This window comes from Acipenser ruthenus, chromosome 34 (genome assembly GCF_902713425.1).
Source record: "Acipenser ruthenus chromosome 34, fAciRut3.2 maternal haplotype, whole genome shotgun sequence".
NCBI classification, from domain to species: Eukaryota; Metazoa; Chordata; class Actinopteri; order Acipenseriformes; family Acipenseridae; genus Acipenser; species Acipenser ruthenus.
In genome coordinates, this window is record NC_081222.1 from 11,990,001 (window position 1) to 12,011,088 (window position 21,088).

Genomic DNA, 21,088 nt, shown 5'->3' on the forward strand with positions numbered 1-21,088 from the left:
GGCAATGTGCCCCACCCCTGTGTGTATTTTTGTGTTTTATGTTGTATGTAGTGTGTTAATGTTGGTGTTTTTATATTATTATTATTATTATTATTTATTTCTTAGCAGACGCCCTTATCCAGGGCGACTTACAATCGAAAGCAAATACATTTCAAGAATCACAGTACAAGTAATAATACAATTAAGAGCAAGATAAATACAAGTAGTTGCTGCACAGGATATAAATGGGTGTGTGCAGCACGAGTATTTAAAATGTATAATTGTATTTAGGCACGGGATTGCACTTCACTTCACGTGCATTTAAAGTATTTAATATGTGAGCACAGGGTTTTCACAGATTAGTTCACATGCTGGGATTCAAGTGAATAATTCATTGGTAATTGAATCCTAGCACAATTGTATATATAGATGCATGTTTCGCTCACTCGGGGTTGTGTGTTCGGTGAGTGGAGAACGAGTGTGGAGAGGAGAGAATTTCAAAAACTAAGGAAAAAGTAAATATAAGTTTCTTTGACTCACTGTGTTTGTTTGTCTGTTCGTCCACTGTCTGTTTAGTGTTAGTCCGTTTTGTTTGTCTATTTATTTTGGCCTCGAGTGCCGTGTCCTGTGTTTTGTTCAACCTTTTGTTTTTGTTTGTTTATTAAATGCACTGAGTGCAGCCACTGCGTCTCAGTTTCAACCCCAGTGCTGTCTGTCTGTCTACTCCTTTCTGGTGTGATGTCACCACTAAAGCCAGCTTGTCACGGGGGCGCAATAATTTTTTCACACCTGAAGATTGCATGTTTGATTACCTTGCACACCAAACAAATGAAAGAAGCACCAAACTTTGGTGTCATTTTTTCTCTCAGACTCCCTCTATATACTACTACAACCCACAAAAAAATCTGACCAAATACAATGTGAAAAATGTGCAAAAATACAGAAAATCAGACGGGGCAAATACTTTTTCACGACACTGTGTGTATATATATATATATATACACACACATACATACATAAACATACAGACTAAAGATTTCCAAAAACTTAAAAAAAAATAATAACACTCTTGAAATATATATGTTTAATCTTTACCCAACAGTTTAATTTGTACAATTGTAAATTGTTACAGCTAACAAAATAATTCTATGAATCTTACCCATTTTTATCTACAGAAGTCTCACATGTTTTGAATGAAATGTTACAGCACACATGTTTTGTTTTTTTCATTTTAAAAACGTGATATCTGGTACTAAAGAAAGTTCTCAGTTGCTCTTCCTTATTCTCAGTACAGCTTGCACTTCCTGGGTCACTTCCCCCCCCCCGGGGCTGTGTCTTCTGGGTCATGTTACTGGCTGAAAGCGTGTCACTCAGCACGGGAAGCAGCTGGAAAGAAACCAGTGAAGGGGTGGGGCCTGTCTCCATGTGAAGAGACCGTGCAAGGTGAAGCACTGTCTGAAAGCATGGCATGGAACCAGATATCTTTAGCGTGTGTGATTTAAAATACGAGGTTACTACAACATTTGAGACATTTACTAGGACTAGAAAACCCCAAGCTAGTATACTTGAAAGCTCTGGCTAACCATTTGCACCTAGACCGAGCTCTGTACATAAAGCAGTGTGCCTGTGTGTGTGTGTGTGTGTGTGTGTGTGTGTGGAGGGGTGCTCCTAGTTGTATGTCCGTGTTGTTCATTGTGTTACTCAGTTTGTGTTGATTTGCCCTCCATTACTATCACCTTTCTATATTGTAGAATTCGCTTCACCGTGGCTTCTAAAGATGATTGGCAAGGCTGGACAAGCAAGCTGTACAGAGGGATGGAATTAAAACTAAAAATTCATTAGACAAATGACAAGGTGTCCTTTTAGATATTAAACTATGACAGGACGGCCTTGCGAAGGTACTGCGGCTTTACTGGCGCTACTGTAAAACCAGTCAAGGCTGAAGACAAGTTCATGCAGTAGTGCAGTTCTTCAAAGTAACAATAACGGCTGCATTTGTTTCAACCAGGCTCTGCATTAGAACTGGAGGGGTCAAATTAAAAAGCCACAACTGAATAGTGCTAGACCCATACATGCCTGCATCTTCTCCACATTCACAATGTGCATCCCCATCGGTTAATATACATCGAAGAAGACGCCTTGGCAATAGCTCAACTGCAGTGTCTTTAGTTTAAGTGTTTGACGTTCTGGATGATTTGAGTGTAAGGTTCCCTATCGGACAGGGTGTCCCCGAGCCCGAATCCCGAATCCCTAATCCCACCCCCCTGTTTCTCCGTGCTGCCCGGCTGCCCTACTGCTTGCCCTTTTTCTTCTTGGGGCGTGTCTTTCTCTTGGTCCGGGAGTCAATGATTTGCTGGGACTGTCGCTTCAGCGCGGTGCGGGAGATGACGTCCGGGTCCTCATCGCTGCTCACCTCGTCTTCTGGAAGTGAAAAGCAGACGAGGCTAGAAGGCTTTCGACAGGGAACTCAGGAACATTTACAAACAAGAGGAGGCCCAGCAATGCTCACTCAAATTCAAATTCAAACCTTTATTTAACCAGGTAAAGACATTGAGAACAAGTTCTCATTTAAAATGCCGACCTGGCCAAGAGGCAACATAAATACAACAAAACAACAAGACACAGACAGTTAGAGACATTACAGCAATACGAAAAAAAAAAAACTATTAGAATCAGTGTCTGCTCTGACAAGCACATGAAACAGGGAAAAGAGCTTCAAGTCTAGAAAAGAAAGCACCCTCTGAGATAAAACCAGGGAGTTTAAGCCTTGATTGGAACTCATTCCAATCGTGAGCAGCTGCATATTGGAATGAGGTATACCCAACAGCAGCAAAAACACGAGGGACAATTAAACTCATCAAATTGCTGAGTCGAAGGTTGTAATAGGAGACCGATATAGTCAACAATTCTCTTAAATAGAGGGGCAGTTTCCCGATTAGGGTTTTATAAAGGAGTCTGTACCAATGACATCGCCCACGTGTTTGGAGTCCGGTGCTGAACAGCTGACTGAATAAAAACTCAAGCCTGGTCTTAAAGTGCATAGAGCTAACAAAATAACCTCAGCAAATTTAATCTAATCTGTCTTTCCACGGCGTTGCAGATCTCACATTTTCTTACATGAAGGACGCGTGCAGTATGTTAATACACGTGTATTTGATTTGAAATCGCGCTCTTTTCCACGCTGCCACCTCCCGCTGAAGGAACGCACCCGACACACGTGAGCTGATTCTGGGACTTTGAGTCCTTGCAGGAAAAAACTATTCTGAACGGACTTTAGGCGATGACAGATTTCTAAATTATATATTTCTCCAAAAAAAAACAAAACACATTCTAATGTTTGATATTTATTTTCTTTAAAAATTTCCAGAATCTAGACGCATTGCACAACCTCAACATAACTTTGATTTGTACTCTACACTTCTGTCTCTGTAACCCAGCATTCTGTGTGATTTTAGTATTATTATTATTTTTTAATATGGCATGACGTATTGTAATTGAAATGACCGGAAGCACTACATAACAACTTGAACTCCACCAAATGATTCATGAGTGTTGAAACGATGCGGTTTACAGTTAGCATGAATACATGCTGTAACAAGTGACCTGCAGGACCGCTGCGTCTCTCGCTGCCTTCCACCACCTCCTCAAGACCCCCTGTTCAGACTGCTCTTGTAGATCTCCTGATCCGCCCCTCCTGCTCTGCACTGGACTCGCCTGACCTCCGCACCACATTACTGGATCCTCAGCTGATGCACTATTGCACTGCTAATGTGTCAATGTAGATATAACTTGTTGCAATCCTAACTTGTTGCATCCTTGTTCATATTGTACTCTAGTAGTATTATTATTTGCACTGACTGTAAACTACACTGTGTTTCAATATGAATCTTGCATTGTAACCCTGTACTGCCCTGTAACACCTCTGAGTCGCCTTGGATAAAGCTGTCTGCCAGATTATAATAATAATAATAATAATAATAGCAGTGCCATTTACACCTCTGCAAGGTTAATATCGAATTCAAAGCCAGCACAGTCCTCTTCAAGGGACTGTTTAAGAGATCCTTCCCGCTGTACGCTAAGCATGTGTAAACAGTGTAAGTGAAGCCTCATAGATTAACACAGCCCAATGTAAAGCGTTCCTCTGGGCGACCCCAGGCACTCACCGTCAAACAGGTCCTGCTTGTGTGACTCTGGCAGTGAGATCCTCATGTTGTATGCCGGCAGCTTGCCTTCAATGCTGGCGTTGAACTGAAAGAAAGACACAGACACAGACACACACACACACACACAGACACAGACACAGACACAGACACACACACAGACACATAGACACACAGACACAGACACACACACACACAGACACAGACACAGACACACACACAGACACATTGACACACAGACACAGACACACACACACAGACACACAGACACAGACACAGACACAGACACACAGACACAGACACAGACACATAGACACACAGACACAGACACAGACACACACACACACACAGACACACACAGACACAGACACACACACACACAGACACACAGACACACACACACAGACACACAGATACAGACACACACAGACACACAGACACACAGACACAGACACAGACACAGACACACACAGACACACACACACACAGACACACAGATACAGACACAGACACAGACACACAGAGACACAGACACACACACACACACACACACAGACACAGACACAGACACACACACAGACACATAGACACACACACACACACACACAGACACAGACACAGACACACAGACACAGACACAGACACATAGACACACAGACAGTCACAGACACACACACACAGACACACACAGACACACACACACAGACACACAGATACAGACACACACAGACACACACAGACACACAGACACAGACACAGACACACACAGACACACACACACACACAGACACACAGATACAGACACAGACACAGACACACACACATACACAGACATACACAGAGACACACACAGACACAGACACACATACACACACAGACACAGACACACACACAGACACACGCAGACACAGACACACACAGACACACAGATACAGACACAGACACACACAGAGACACACACAGACACAGACACACATACAGACACACACAGACACAGACACACACACAGACACACACAGACACAGACATACACACACATGCACACACAGACATACACAGACACACAGACACAGACACACACACACACACACAGCTGGGTGAGAAAACTGACTTGGTTGAGTCTGAATCCTTGTAGGGAAAAAAGTTCTGAATGTTTCATTTTTCTTTGCTATTAATTTCCTTTAAAAGAACTCAAACTCCCAGAAGCCAGAGACACTGGCTCGTATTTCATTATGAAACCTATCGCATGAACAGTCGTGGATTACCCTCTGTGAATGAAACAATATCTACAACTCTTATGTCTGGATATTGAGAATATAACGAAGAGACTGCATTTGGGAGCTATGTTTTCCCATAAGAAATAGAATACAGAAAGCACATATCATTTCTCACTGTGTAGGTACGTGGCATTAAACAACTAGGATATAGCAAGCACCCTGATTGTTATTGCAGGGACTTTGTGGGATTCAAAAAAAAGTTGGCTTAGTGACGGTTTTCAATTGTACAGGGAAGGTAAAACTACAAGAAGACAAGTCAAGCTGGCAAGAGTTCTGCTCCGAACCCCGAAGAAGGCGCTGGCTGAAACCTGTGCCTTCTTCACTTCTGCAGTTTTAACGTAGGGCTGTGCTTGAGCGTCTTGTTGTGGAGCAGTGTGCAGGTGAGCAGTGCGCAGGTGAGCAGTGTGCAGGTGAGCAGTGCGCAGGTGAGCAGTGTGCAGGTGAGCTGTGAGCAGGTGAGCAGTGTGCAGGTGAGCAGTGTGCAGGTGAGCAGTGCGCAGGTGAGCAGTGCGCAGGTGAGCAGTGTGCAGGTGAGCTGTGAGCAGGTGAGCAGTGTGCAGGTGAGCAGTGTGCAGGTGAGCAGTGCGCAGGTGAGCAGTGTGCAGGTGAGCAGTGTGCAGTGCGCAGGTGAGCAGTGCGCAGGTGAGCAGTGTGCAGGTGAGCAGTGTGCAGCAGTGAGCAGTGTGCAGGTGAGCAGTGTGCAGGTGAGCTGTGAGCAGGTGAGCAGTGTGCAGGTGAGCTGTGAGCAGGTGAGCAGTGTGCAGGTGAGCAGTGTGCAGGTGAGCAGTGTGCAGGTGAGCAGTGCTGGCCTCACCTCCGCCTCCTCCATCTCTTTCAGGATGTCGTTCAGCTCTTTGCCTTGCAGCTCCTCCAGTAGCTGCAGCAGCTTCTGCTCGGACACAGACAGCAGCTCCAGCACATATTCCTCTGAAGAGGGGGGGAGCTGGGCTGCTGGCACGTGGCCCCTGGGCTGGGGAGACATGACAGAACCACAGACAACATTAAAAGTTGCATGATCACAATTAAATACACCCGTTTCCTCCAAATCCTACCTGTGAATGATCACAATATCGCTATAAAATCAATCACTTTAACTCCTATTAGCTTCGTGAACATTATTACTGGTCGCTCTTCGTTTGCGCTGGGAATCGTTTTATTCTGCGCTTATTTGAAGGGTATATTCCGCTAGAATCTGCTGATGTGGTCCGACTGCGGTTAGATTATTGAAATCGGGTTTCAGCTACAACAAATGAAGTGATTAAGTACCAGGACGCAGCAGCAGCCACTTTTCATCATATACTAAAGTATAAAATACAAGCAAAGAATCAAAAGCTTCAAAAAAAGGAACAAAAGTGATTTGCATTTTAAAAGCTTCAGTTAACACTCCTTTAAAAATCACAAAAAAACGCAGGCTTATTTTCCATACTTATGTTGCATAAATATCACTTCTGTGTGCATGTCCCAATTTATGTTTTTAGATTTCGGGATACATGCATGTGTCTCTCTGTCTGGACATCTGTCCGTCTGTACGTCACCCTTGCAAAAGTTATTCCACATACTATGATACTAAAAAAATATCCTAGTGAAACCTGGTCTTAAATACCACTTCAATTTGCATTAAACAAGCTTTCACTGTGCTTTATTAAACTTTCAAAAGGGTAACTCCTTGGCCAAACTCTTTTGTGTTATTCAGTTGTTTTACTTGAACACAAAGACTGGTTCACTTGAGGCTGCTGCTGCATACAAAATATTCAAAGTCATTTACACACAACAGACTACAGATGTTGCCAATACTAAAGTTAAAAGAAAAGTGTCCTATAAACTGTGTTTTTTTAGTTGTGTAAATGGTCCAAGGCCGATAATGTTAGGGGGTACAGTGGGGTACATGAAAAATAAAACTCTGTTTCAATATTGACAGCACCAGAACTCACAGCAAACTGCACTCCCCTGACTGTGTGACTCCCCCTGCACACCACGCGGCCGTGCCTTTACCAGGGGAGACCCTTGGGGACCCCTGCGCTCCCCTGACTGTGTGACTCCCCCCCGCACACCACGCGGCTGTGCCTTTACCAGGGGAGACCCTCGGGGACCCCTGCGCTCCCCTGACAGTGTGACTCCCCCTGCACACCACGCGGTCGTGCCTTTACCAGGGGAGACACTCGGGGACCCCTTTCACAACACGGGTCACTCCTGGCCCCCTGTTAGAAGTGGAATCAGCGACTCACGATCTTGACATGCTGCAGCTTGTCCCCCAGGTGCTCCACTCCAGCCCGCACGGTGCTCAGGACTCGGGTCAGTCTGTCCAGACGCTCTCTGGCCTCGTCTCTGCGCTTCTCCTCCTCTCGCAGGTGAGAAGCAAACTCCTCCAGCACCTGCTGACCGCTGCCCACAGCACAGACACACAATACAGGGTCAGAGCTCGGGCTGGGACAACACCCGCTTATCGGGATGTTAGCACAGCCTTGATGATTCATTACAGTGCTGAAAAACTGTTGGAGGTCATTGTGTTTCTGACAGTCACCTAAAGCTATAAAATGGTCAGTGCTACCAAGATGTTTCACTCCTCTCTCTTGCTGTAGACCAGGGGTGTCCAAAGCTGGCCCTTCCACTCCTGGTCTTTGTTCCAACCCTGTTCTAAATGGTTTAATTCAACCGATTAAAACCCTGAAGTAGTTCATTATCTCATTGGTAAACCTGGAGCGGACTGGCCCTCCAGCACCGTGATTGGACAATCCTGCTGTAGAAAAGAAAGAGATTCCAGGGGCCAGGTAATTGAACTAGGCATAGGACATTTTTAAATTCTGTCCTTGGATTAAAAAAAAAATAAAAGTAATAATAATAATAATAATACTTAAACAGAAACTGGTGGCAGTCTTCTCCTTGTTTTCAAAACTCCCTGCACTGACTGAGGGTAACACCTACTGGATTACAGAAGTAACTACAGGGAACAGGAACCTAGTTCTGCTGGAATTCTTCAAGGCTGGGACTCGACAGTGAGAAATGCAAGGATGGAAATAGGACTCCCATTCCATAGCAGTTTGATCCGGGTTTTACTAGGAGTTTAATAAGACGCACCTGAGCTTGTTACCTATACACCGTGGCTAATCAAGCACATATTAAAACCTGGAATGGGTGAAACTGCTATGCAATAAGAGTCATCTACTTTTTCCATTTTCATCCACTTCATCCAGTTTTTCTGAAGCTCAGTTTTGTTTAGAAGCAACTAGCACAGCCTCGCAATCTGATACAGTCTTAGAATTGACAAACTCTCTGTAAGATATTCACAAAGCCATGGAGAAGAAAGGGGATCAGTTAAAGTTGATTTAGCTTGGCTCCGCTTTGCTGGCACAGCCTGCCGGATCATTTCAATGCCACGTTTCCATGTGGGACCGGGCTGAAATCAAACTGGTCTGAACTGGGACTCTGCCCGGCCCAGTTAGGATTGCAGCTCGCTGGTAATAAAAACGATTTAGCTCATGTAAAATGGGTGCTGGTTTTAAAGGGCAGATGAGCCATTCATATTGGACTCAAAGTAAGGAGGCTTAAGATTTTGTGTATGGTGATGGATCTGTACAGCTCTGGCCAAAAGTGTTGCATCCCCCTATAGAATTAACTAATTTTGCTTCATAAAGTCCAATGAAACCTGCTGAATAATGTTACGTTAACATACTGAATTACACACCGCTTTGTATTTTTTTCCATGTACTTAACGAAAAAATCGAAAAACGTGACATTTTTAAATCTAACATGAAATACTGTACTACTGCTATGGCTTCCGGTGGACTTCTGCGATATCATTTTGTAGTTTCTTTGATGACATGATGTTAAATAAAAAAGATCTGAATTATGTTCCTATAGTTTTTGTTTTTTTTAAAAGCTGTCTCAATCCTAAATTCCTAGGTGATGCTAAACTTTTGTCCTGAGCTGTACACACTGAAGTCTGATCCTCGCCTGATAAGCCTGACATTGATGGCCTATCCTATTTAGCACATCATCTTGGAATGGTCCCAGGTAGTTATCAGTAGTTATCAGGTCTGAGTGGTTTGTGCAAGGCTGTGTGGAGTGAATGCTGGAGCTGGTGATGCTCAGTTCCTGGAGAGCTTGCTGTGTGTGGAGTGAATGCTGGAGCTGGTGATGCTCAGTACCTGGAGAGCTTGCTGTGTGTGGAGTGAATGCTGGAGCTGGTGATGCTCAGTACCTGGAGAGCTTGCTGTGTGTGGAGTGAATGCTGGAGCTGGTGATGCTCAGTACCTGGAGAGCTTGGCCTCGCCCGAGTACTTCATCTCCTGGAAGTCAGCCCGCAGCTTCTCCCTCTCCTCCTTCAGCTGCTCCAGAGTCTTCTCATTCTCCACCTTCAGCAGCTCCAGGTGGCGCTGGGTGTCTCCCTGCGAGATGAAGCGCTCCACCACCTCCTGGAGGGGAAGAACAGCATGGCAGGGCTTTCACAGAGGCACGGCATCCTCACAAGGCAGTATGTGGGCTGGATGGGGTCCCTGTGTGGTACCTGTGTGTTGGTGACTCCAGTTGCCTCTTTGATGCGCTCGAAGGCCTCCTCAAAGGTGGTGATGGTGTTCTCTTCGTCGACGCCACTGCGCTGAGCCTCTGTGCTCTGGTCGTCTGGCTGCATAATCGCACGCTGGGCCTGCACGCAGCGTCATTGAAATAAACAACACAATTACTAACATTGTTATGGATGCTTTCTATCTTTAAACCATGTGCTGGTTTAGTACTTGCGTACTAAATGGGTTATCAAGTTTATTTCCCTGCAACACGGTATTAATGACATTTTTGTGTTTCAGCTCATTTCAAAACTGCTAAATTTAAAAGTAGCAACTTTTCCAGCTTTGAAACATCACAAATGTGTTGTAACATGAACTGTTGACTTAGCTCCATATTGCTTATGAAATACTGTTTTGCCAGTAAAGCAGAGTTTAATCATATCCATTAGACTGAAAGGAGCTTAATAAATACAATGACAAACGTTTTGACTGGGTATCTTTTATCAATGTCTTTAAACGTTTAAATGTTTGTCATTGCATTTATTCCTTGAATTGGAGTCTAATCCCACCCTCTCTGAACGCTGTCCCGGTACTGAAGCCTATCCAGCTGCTCTCACACACTCACCCTCCTCTCCACGCGCTCAGCCTGGGCTTTCCTCTCCTCAGCCTGCTTCCTTAACTCGTTCAGGATCTTGTCTCTCTGCCGCCGCTCCCTGTACACCACCTCCTCCTGGTGCTGCAGCTCAGCCTGCCACAGCGAGAGCAGCGAGAGGCTGGCTTAGACACAGCGCGCACGCACACACACAGAGCACAGCCTGCCACAGCGAGAGCAGCGAGAGGCTGGCTTAGACACGGCGCGGACACACACACAGCTTAGACACAACGCACACACACACAGCTTAGACACGGCGCGGACACACACACAGCTTAGACACAGCGCGCACACACACACAGCTTAGACACAGCGCTCACACACACACAGTTTAGACACAGCGCTCACACACACACACACAGCACAGGCTGCCACAGCGAGAGCAGCGAGAGGCTGGCTTAGACACAGCGCTCACACGCACACACACACACACACACACACACACACACAGCACAGCCTGCCACAGCGAGAGCAGCGAGAGGCTTGCTTAGACACAGCGCTCACACACATACACACACACACACACACACACACAGCTCAGCCTGCCACAGCAAGAGCAGCGAGAGGCTTGCTTATACACAACGTTCACACACACACATACACACAGTGTGCACACACACACACACACAATGCTCACAGTGTTAACACACACACACACACACACACACACACACACACACAATGCTCACACAGTGTTAACACACACACACACACACACACTTTACACCGCTTAGTAAACGTACCTGTCTGTGTGCTCTAGCATTCTCTGCTGTCGTTTCTGGATAGATCATGATTTATCATGCTTACTAACAATTCTAACCAAAAAATGACCTTTTTCAACCACTTTGAAGTCATTTGAATTTCTGAGGCGGTTTGAAAAATGTACAGAGTTGTACAGCTGTCATTTGAAATGAACATTGTGCGTCTCTCTGTGTCTCCCTTTGTCTGTATGCCTGCCTGTGTGTGTCTCTGTTTCTATATGCCTGTGATTCTGTGTGTGTCTCTCCCCTCCCTCCTCTCCCCTCTCCCCTCCCTCTCCCTCTCCCCTCCCTCTCCCTCTCTCCCCCTCCCTCTCCCTCTCTCCCCCTCCCTCTCTCCCCCTCCCTCTCCCTCTCTCCCCCTCCCTCTCCCTCTCTCCCCCTCCCTCTCTCCCTCTCACCCCCTCTCTTCACACCTTGGCTACATCCTTGGAGAGCTGTGTGTCGCTGTTCATGTCCTGCAGCTCTCTCAGCTCCTGTCTCCCCTCTCCCTCTCCCCCCTCCCTCTCTCCTCTCTCCCCTCTCCCCTCTCCACACCTTGGCTGCGTCCTTGGAGAGCTGTGCGTCGCTGTTCATGCCCTGCAGCTCTCTCAGCTCCTGTCTCCCCTCTCTCCCCCTCTCCCTCCCCCTTCATCTCCCCTCTCCACACCTTGGCTGCGTCCTTGGAGAGCTGTGCATCGCTGTTCATGCCCTGCAGCTCTCTCAGCTCCTGTCTCCCCTCTCTCCCCCTCTCCCTCTCCCTCTCCCTCTCCCCTCTCCACACCTTGGCTGCATCCTTGGAGAGCTGTGCATCGCTGTTCATGCCCTGCAGCTCTCTCAACTCCTGTCTCCCCTCTCTCCCCTCTCCCCTCTCCCCCTCCCCCCCCCTCTCCACACCTTGGCTGCGTCCTTGGAGAGCTGTGCATCGCTGTTCATGCCCTGCAGCTCTCTCAGCTCCTGTCTCTGACGCAGGATCTCAGCCTCCATGCTGTCCAGCTTATTCTGGAACGTCAGGCTCTCCTCCTGAGAACAAAAACAACCCTAACTGAAAGCAGGGCTTGCAAACAGAGATTTCTTTAACCAAGTGCAATACCAGACGTCGTGTTTTCCAATAAAGTTTACTACAACGCGTTTCATTCAAAACTGGCCACCTGAAACATACATAATGAATGATAGCACACTGCCTGTAAGATAAGTATTTTGCTAGCTGCGATCACTTTAGGAACTACATAAAAGTTTGGTGAAATGCATTCTGATCCCAAGTGATCAAATCCTGCTGGGCTGGTCTAAGCAGCTCTGAACCCCCATTAGCTGAGAGTCTTACCTGGAGATGCTCCTTCAGTTTCAGGTAGACCTTCATGATGTGCTCGGCTTCCTGGCATTTCAGCTGAGCCTTCTCCAGCCTGTTCTCCAGAGAGCGCAGATTCTGAAACAGCGCAACAGCAAGCACGGGAGATTAAGTCATCTTAGCATGCAGCCAAAGCTGGTTAATACACTCACCGAGCCAGGAAAAGCACCGAGGTTTGGGACTGCGCATTCAAACTAGCACGCTATGACTCTCTTTCCAATGAAACATTCTGAAATGACTGATATTAGTCCTGCTGGACTAATACATTCGTCATGTTTGAATACTCTTTCAAAACGGAAACATATATTCTTACATTTCGAATTCGCTGGAAACCTACAGTATATGCAGATCGGAATCTGACTTTCTTTTTATAAAAGGAGTGTGGCATTTATTATAAACTTTTGCAAAGACTGAAATGTGTTGCAAAGACACGGTGGTTCCTTTGCCTGCATTGTGATAGGACGAGGGAGCAGAGTTATCTGCAAGTGGAAGAAGCATTCTGAAAATTGAAAGGGCGACCAAACATGCTCTTATTAAATGCAATAAATGTGTTCTAAGAAACAGTAAGTCACGTTTCAATCTGCCACTGGGATTGACTTGAAAATCGATTTGAAATCAGCAGCTGATTGAGATCAAATCCTTTCAATTGGTGTGTGTGCCTGTGTGTGTGTCTGTCTGTGTGTGTGTGTCTGTCTGTCTGTCTGTCTGTGTGTCTGTCTGAGTGTCTGTCTGTCTGTCTGTGTGTCTGTCTGTCTGTCTGTCTGAGTGTCTGTCTGTCTGTGTGTCTGTCTGTCTGTCTGTGTGTCTGTGTGTGTGTGTGTCTGTCTGTGTGTCTGTATGTCTGTGTGTGTGTGTGTGTCTGTCTGTCTGTCTGCCTGTCTGTCTGTCTGTCTGTGTGTCTGTCTGTCTGTCTGTGTGGCTGTCTGAGTGTCTGTCTGTCTGTGTGTCTGTCTGTCTGTCTGTGTGTCTGTGTGTGTGTGTGTCTGTCTGTCTGTCTGTCTGCCTGTCTGTCTGTCTGTCTGCCTGTTTTGAGGACAGTCCATCAGAGCAGGAAAATTCCACACTGGCTATGAATCTCAACACACAGAAAATGGAGCTTGATCATCACTGTGGGGAGGAAAACACCAAGACATGGATCATATTTAGGCTTCAGTTTCTTACATTGAGACTTCATTATCTGAAGGGCTGTATTTGTTTGACGCTGGGAACGAGATGAGATTCAGTTTCACACACTTCTGATGGAAAGCAGGCAGGAGAACCACCTTGCCAGCAATCTGAGCAAAGCCGTTCATGCAGCAGTTATCCAAGCTGTCACCGATGTCACAATTGATTGCTTAATTGATGCTAACCTGCCCTGGGAAGCAGAGGTAACTGTGGTGGATTAGCAAGGGCCTGATTGCTGCCCTAGCCCAGATCCTGTTACTCACTAGAATACCTTCTCCAATCAAAGCACTGCACAGACACCAGACCCAGTCCTGCTGGATCTGGTATCACTGCATTCCCCAGTACATTCAATCAAATAATAAAAATGAACCTACAGGTCACTGATTTGCAGTAGAAGCCGCTACTACTAATTTTTGGAAAAGATATCAAATGATAATGCCCAGTTATTTTCACCTGAATTTAGACTGTTCTATTATATTCCCTCACCATCCCCACAACAGCTCAGGAAAACTGAAGGTCAGCGAGTGTCCTCCGATCCCAGGACCAAGCTGGCTGACCCTTTCACACGCAGGAGCGCGAGAGCTGATGTGGGCTAGCTACCGACCCCTGGACGATGAAGGCCAGCCCTGCAGGAGTCCACTTAGGGCTCACCGGGTGCCTGGCTAGTAGATTTCACTGCATCGCGACAAGGAGAAACTCACCCTGCGCACATCTTTACCAGCTGAGCCACTCTGGGACCCCTTGAGCAGTTGAGAGTTCTACTGCAAAATGTATTTACTGATTGATTTACAGTCCTTTTCCTTAAAGCTGCAGTGTCCTATTTTAAAAGGTGTTTTAAACCAGTTAATAAGCGATTGTCATTTTTAAAAGAGGTTTTGTTTTTATTTATTGTGGCGCCCTTGGCTTTTTTGGTTTATGTTTGCAATGGTTCAACTCGCTGCGTGGGAGACACAGCGTTTGGAAATTCTCCTGCTTGTCTGGGTGAGGCTTGTGGCTGAGGGACACTGCAGCTTTAATTCCCTGCGTTAATCAAAGATGTGAGTTAACCTGCTGGGGCTGCTCGGCTGGGCTTTCCCCTTCATTCTGTGGATAGAAGCAACACGTCAGACACACAGAACAGCTCATCCCAACACCCCTTCTTAAACGAGCCTTAAAATGATCCATGTGGCGGGTGTACAGCTCTAGACAAACGTAGTGCATCACCCTATAGAATTATTATTATTATTATTTATTTCTTAGCAGACGCCCTTATCCAGGGCGACTTACAATTGTTACAAGATATCACATTATTTTTACATACAATTACCCATTTATACAGTTGGGTTTTTACTGGATCAATCTAGGTAAAGCACCTTGCTCAAGGGTACAGCAGCAGTGTCCCCCACCTGGGATTGAACCCACAACCCTCCGGTCAAGAGTCCAGAGCCCTAACCACTACTCCACACTGCTGCCCTATTAATATGCTGTATAAATATGTAATGTGTTGTACAGTAATGATGAGAATCCTATAGGCTCCGAATACCAGCTGCACAAATCTATCCATGCCTGTCCGGCTGCTAGCTGCTGGTTGAGCTCTTAAAGGATCCCAATGATTCAGCATCAACAACGTTACACACCCCCACCACTCTGCATAAAGAAGTGTCTCCTGCTCTTCTCCTGAGTCTGTCTCCTGTTCATTTCCAGCTGTGTCCTCTGGTCCTGGTTTCTGTGCTGCGCCTAACTTCGCTGACCCCCTTTAAGATTTTAGGATCGCCCTCATTCTTCTTTGTTCTGGGCTCAATAAATTCAGTCCCATCAAACCTCCAAAGCTCCCTCCCTTTAAGCCCTGGGATGAGACTGTTTCAGGAGTGGAAATGAGACTCCCACTGCATAGCAGTTTGACCCATTCCTGGTTTTACTGTGAGTTTAACAAGACGTGCCTGAGCCTGTTACCTCTACACTGAGGGCTAATGAAGATGGTTGTTAAGCCTGGAATGGGTGAGGCTATGCAATAGGAGTCTTATTTTCACCCCTGTTGCTTTTGGCTATACTTTCTCCAAGTACCTTTTGGTACTGCGGTGGACTCGCTTTGTATTTGTGTTCTCGCTGTTGCGGTTCGATGATTTGAATGGGTTTGTTACCTTGGACTCCTCCATCTCAGCCTGGTATGTGGCCAGCGACGCGCCCGGACTCCCCTGCGTCTTCCTGTTGTACTCCCACTGCAGCTCCTGCAGGCGGCGCCGGCGAGTCTCCGTGCTGTGCTTCAGCGCGTTCAGCTGCTTGACCTTGTCACACACCTTGTGATCCACGATCTGAATCGCAGCCTGAAACCGGGGGAGGGAGGGGTTAAAGCTGGATTATCTATCCATATTATACAAGATCCCAGGGGGGTAACTGTGGAAGGGTTCAGCATGGGCGTCCCCGAATTGTTCCTTATCAACTTGTGTGCATTTTGTGGGACTTTTGCTGCTCTTTGTTGCTTTGACTTGGGTTTATAAGAGCGAGGTGCATCTGTGAGATTCCACTGAACAAACGAAACCGCCAATGTGATAAAGATAACTGAGGGATGCTGACATATTAGAATCACCATTAAATAACTGCATGCAGTTAAGATATCTTTGTGTTATCTGATACTTTTTAAAGCAGCTATAAAGGACAGTGGTGCCATAATAAACTCTTAACAATGCAGGTCTTTAAAGAGGTCTAGGAAAAATAAGAAAACAGAATGCCAGTGCAGTCCACTCGATACAGGCAGCAGAGCCCTGGCTTGAAGATATAGAGATACTGACAGAATCTTTGTGTGATTCATTTGCATATGAAATTATTAGTTAGAGCACACTTGTTTTAGGGTTGGTCAAATTAAACTGTAGGGTTAGTCAAACCACAAAATGATCCAAAACTATGTAACTATATGCCATTTTTAGAACTATCATTTAACTGTTTGACTTGTGGATTTGATCAAGCAACAGATGGGTTTTATTTGAGCATTTTACATTATTTAAGAACCTGCGTTGGACCTATCCTGGGATAATCCCTACAAATAAATGGCAATCAACGTAGATTCCCCGATACTGTAAAGCGCTCTCAAAAATACTACCGCGAGCAGTGATCGAACCTCCATTTGGAGACACAGCGATTGGAAATGCCTTTTCCCTTCCAGTCGCTGTGTCTCCTTTGATTCTGATAGCCAGGAAGAAGAGGCGTGTTTCATGTCTTTTAAAATGCGTAACGGTGTACAAAACTGACTGAGGTTGCAATACCAACAGCCTACCTGTCCGGTCTTGTTCCGCAGTGCGTTTTTCTCAACATTGCGATTACAAAAGGCATCCTTTATCACGCGGTCGTCTCCCTGGGAAAAAAAAAATATATCTACTTGTCATCACAGCATGATAAACTCACCACTGAATGTGTAGGTTTACTAATAGGGAGCTCTTCATGCATCTATAAGAAAGTAACGTTTTTTCAACATCCAAATTCCTGGCTCCTGATCGTTTAGATAATATCCATTAATAGTTGAAGGTAGTTCTGAACCCCAGGACTGGATGCAGCAGGTCCAGTGTGAGTTTCAAGCTGAGGTCCTGCATGCTGCTTTACTGCTTGCAAGAAGAAGAAAATGCAATAGAAGTGGATTCACTTCAACTCTTCAACTAGAACAAAATGAATGAACAGAAAGTAGGTTTCTGCAGTGCGGAAGGCAGCGGGTTTGAGGAGCTCAGTGGTTAGAGAAAGAAAGCGCTGGGCTGCAGTGTGGAAGGCAGGGGGTTTGAGTAGCTCAGTGGATAGAGAAAGAAAGCGCTAGGCTGCAGTGTGGAAGGCAGTGGGTTTGAGGAGCTCAGTGGTTAGAGAAAGTGCTGGGCTGCAGTGTGGAAGGCAGCGGGTTTGAGTAGCTCAGTGGATAGAGAAAGAAAGCGCTAGGCTGCAGTGTGGAAGGCAGTGGGTTTGAGGAGCTCAGTGGTTAGAGAAAGCGCTGGGCTGCAGTGTGGAAGGCAGGGGGTTTGAGGAGCTCAGTGGTTAGAGAAAGCGCTGGGCTGCAGTGTGAAAGCAGGGGGTTTGAGGAGCTCAGTGGTTAGAGAAAGAAAGCGCTGGGCTGCAGTGTGGAAGGCAGTGGGTTTGAGGAGCTCAGTGGTTAGAGAAAGCGCTGGGCTGCAGTGTGGAAGGCAGGGGGTTTGAGGAGCTCAGTGGTTAGAGAAAGCGCTGGGCTGCAGTGTGGAAGGCAGTGGGTTTGAGGAGCTCAGTGGTTAGATAAAGAAAGCGCTGGGCTGCAGTGTGGAAGGCAGTGGGTTTGAGTAGCTCAGTGGTTAGGGAAAGAAAGCGCTGGGCTGCAGTGTGAAAGGCAGTGGGTTTGAGGAGCTCAGTGGTTAGATAAAGAAAGCGCTGGGCTGCAGTGTGGAAGGCAGTGGGTTTCAGTTCTGGATAACATCATGTAATTATGGGGTGGGTCTGTCTCCAGCATGTTTAGCACACTCACATAACCCCTGCACTAGAGGATGAAGCACAGGGCTTCCTGGCCAGCCTGCGGGTTCTTATCCGAACAGTCACTTACTGCCAGCGTGTCGGCCAGCTTCTTGTGTAACTTTTTGTTCTCCTTCCTGAGCTGCAGAATGCTCTCCTTGTTTTTCTTGATGGTCCATTGGGAGCTCTCGTAATAGGCTTTCCTGTCACCCTCTGCAAGGCGAAAAAAACAACGCACCCTCAAACACGAAAGCCCATCGCACTGGCAATGCTCGTTTTTTTCCTCTGCCTGCTTTTTTTCGCTTATTGTTTTTTAAAAATATAGCCAGACAACACCAGAGGGGAGACTGAATTAAAGTCATTTTCCGATGCCCAGTTTTATTACATGACACCTACCACGCCCCCAATATCTCATCATGGACCAATCAGCAATAGAGAGAGGAGCAAAACATCTGGGCAGCAGTGTCGCTGATCCACTGTAACTTTCACAAACACGATTCTCGCCGGGAGTAAGATTAGCGATGACGTCACAGTACAAAGTACCACTGCAGGGATGGGAATGAGACTCTCATTGCATAGCAGTTTGATCCAGTCCTGGTTTCACTGGGAGTTTAATAAGACACACCTGAGCTTGTTACCGATACACTGGGGCTAATCAAGCTCCTAGTAAAACCTGGAATGGGTGAAACTGCTATGCAATGGCAGTCTGATTTCGATCCCTGCACTGCGCATGGGACAGACTGCATATTATAATCTTTTGCATGTATTTGAAAACGATTGCAGTGTCTATATTCTGCCCAGTCCCTGACCACCTTCCGGCGCCTCCTCAAGACTCGCCTCTTCAGACAGCACCTGTAGAATTCCTCTATTTTTCCCTCTGTACACTTTATCACTCTTCCTTAAATGCGCTTTACTTGCTCTTATCTGCCCCCTATTTTACTGCATTTAATCCTGTACTTTAGAGTACTGTAATCTGTCACAAGTGTTATTTAATCTGTAGTATTTTGTATTTAATTATATCCTGATGTAACTATCACTGACACTGTTATCTGCTCTGTTATTGAATCGTATTTTGTCATATACTTGTACTTGCTAGAATTGAAGTCGTATTTATCTTGCTCTTAATTGTATTAATACTTGTACTGTGATTCTTGAAATGTATTTTTGTTTACGACTGTAAATCGCCCTGGATAAGGGCGTCTCCTAAGAAATAAATAATAATAATAATAATATTCAGGTGGGGGGGGGGGGGGGGGAGGCAATAATAAACCAATCCATCATTCTGCTTTCCCAGCAAATTCATAGGATATTGGATTACCACATCTGTTAGGGCTGTTGACTAGTGAACTGAATTTGTGATGCAATACAAGCGTCAAAAAATATATATATAAAAACAGTCTCGTCTAACGTGTGCTTGCAAATCTTTCGGGTCTGCTGTCGGGATTTCAGTGGGAACACTTTGCGTTAAACACCTGCCTCTGTCTCGTTGCCCCGCTGTGTTCAGACTTTCAGAGCAGTCCTTGTTTTTTTGGAAGCCGCACCAGCAACTCCTGCATACACGCGAGGCGTTGGAAGCACAGCGCTTCAGATTAGGATCAGTACTGTGAAGAAGGGACCGGTCTCAGCTGGTTCCGATTAGCGAGGCTCTACTGAACTCGGTGTTCTTAAAGAACACATCCAGCTGTAACTGGGTTCCCGTTTTGGGATGTACTGTACTAATTTAAGCAGAGATCACATTTGACCCCGGATCGCATTTACCTGGGATGACTTTAATACATAATCCGAGGCGGCACGCAGCGGCTAACACAGATCCTCATTAAAAACCCCGTCAAACTGTTATGGTTTCATATCCTGCGTTGAACTGGGTATAGACGCTTTTATTTAAAAATGCAACACGCTGTTTGCGACAGTATGGATCGTTGTTGTATAATATGTCGTCTTTGTTTTATCACACTTACGTCTTTCAAGAGGGTGCAAAAAAACTGCGAGGGCGATCTGTCATCCTTCAGCAAATCGAGTCCAAATCATACTGATATTGTGTTTTAAGCATGCAATGTTGTGATTGAAAGATCAAGGAAACTACTGAAGACGTGTTAGTTGGTGCTAGTCGTCTTTTTACTAAATTAATTTATTTTCATTAGTAGTTTGTACTTTTGTTTGTGTGTTTGTTTGTTTTTTGTGAAATGACAATGCTTTGTGTTTCTGACAATATCTTAAAATGTTGCGGTTTTTCCTTTTATAAAGCATGTGCGACCCGCTAATGTACTTTTTCACGTAGAAAAAACATACACTGTGAATCTATTCACGAATAATATTTGGAGAGACGTGACTTTTAGAAAATGTTGAGGATATTTTGTCTAGCATTCGTTCTGAACATGTCGAATCTCGAAGCCCACCATAAAACTATAATAATAATAATAATAATAATAATAATAATAATAATAATAATAATAATAATAATAGCACTTACTGAACGTATTTATTCGTCATCTAAATAGACAGTTATATCATGTATTAATATATCGTTGTTTACGTACCCAGAAGCTGGATTTTTCTCTGTAACTCTGAAATCTGTTCGTGCAGGGGGGGTCTGATCCCATCAGAGTTGTTTGTAGTTACAGGCATTGCAAAGCTGCTTTCAGAGAGGCGACGTTTTAAACTTGAACTCAATAAATGCAACTTCTAATCTGAGCAAAGACCCTGTCCCGTATCGAGCTGTCGGACTCGGCTTTTTAATCTGTTGCTATGTCTAGTTGTGGTCGCTCGTCGCCTGGCAACCGCGCCACCGTCGCCTAGGCTACAGGTGGAAGTAAACACGCCACACGATTGGTTGCCAGGGGG

General features: G+C 45.6%; 2 protein-coding genes across 3 annotated transcripts in view; one reads left to right on the forward strand and one right to left on the reverse strand.

Annotated features, from left to right (window-relative positions):
- The window catches only part of LOC131705011 (Kruppel-like factor 1), a 134,922-nt gene that overhangs the window by 101,354 nt on the left and 12,480 nt on the right, over nt 1-21,088 (forward strand). The window lies entirely within an intron of this gene.
- Nucleotides 1,049-21,008, reverse strand: LOC117409798 (outer dynein arm-docking complex subunit 3). 2 transcript variants are annotated; one of them, XM_034913639.2, is made up of 14 exons: nt 20,785-21,008; nt 18,339-18,460; nt 17,067-17,144; nt 15,937-16,119; nt 14,864-14,899; nt 12,629-12,730; nt 12,202-12,327; nt 10,541-10,663; nt 9,921-10,058; nt 9,668-9,828; nt 7,642-7,798; nt 6,231-6,386; nt 4,143-4,227; nt 1,049-2,400 (listed from the first exon to the last, which is right to left on the reverse strand). In XM_034913639.2, exons 1-14 carry the CDS (start codon nt 20,870-20,872, stop codon nt 2,270-2,272), a joined length of 1,686 nt encoding a protein of 561 aa, XP_034769530.2. In that variant the 5' UTR covers nt 20,873-21,008; the 3' UTR covers nt 1,049-2,269. The 2 variants fall into 2 exon arrangements, with proteins under 2 accessions (XP_034769530.2, XP_034769531.2); XM_034913640.2 differs by lacking the exon at nt 14,864-14,899.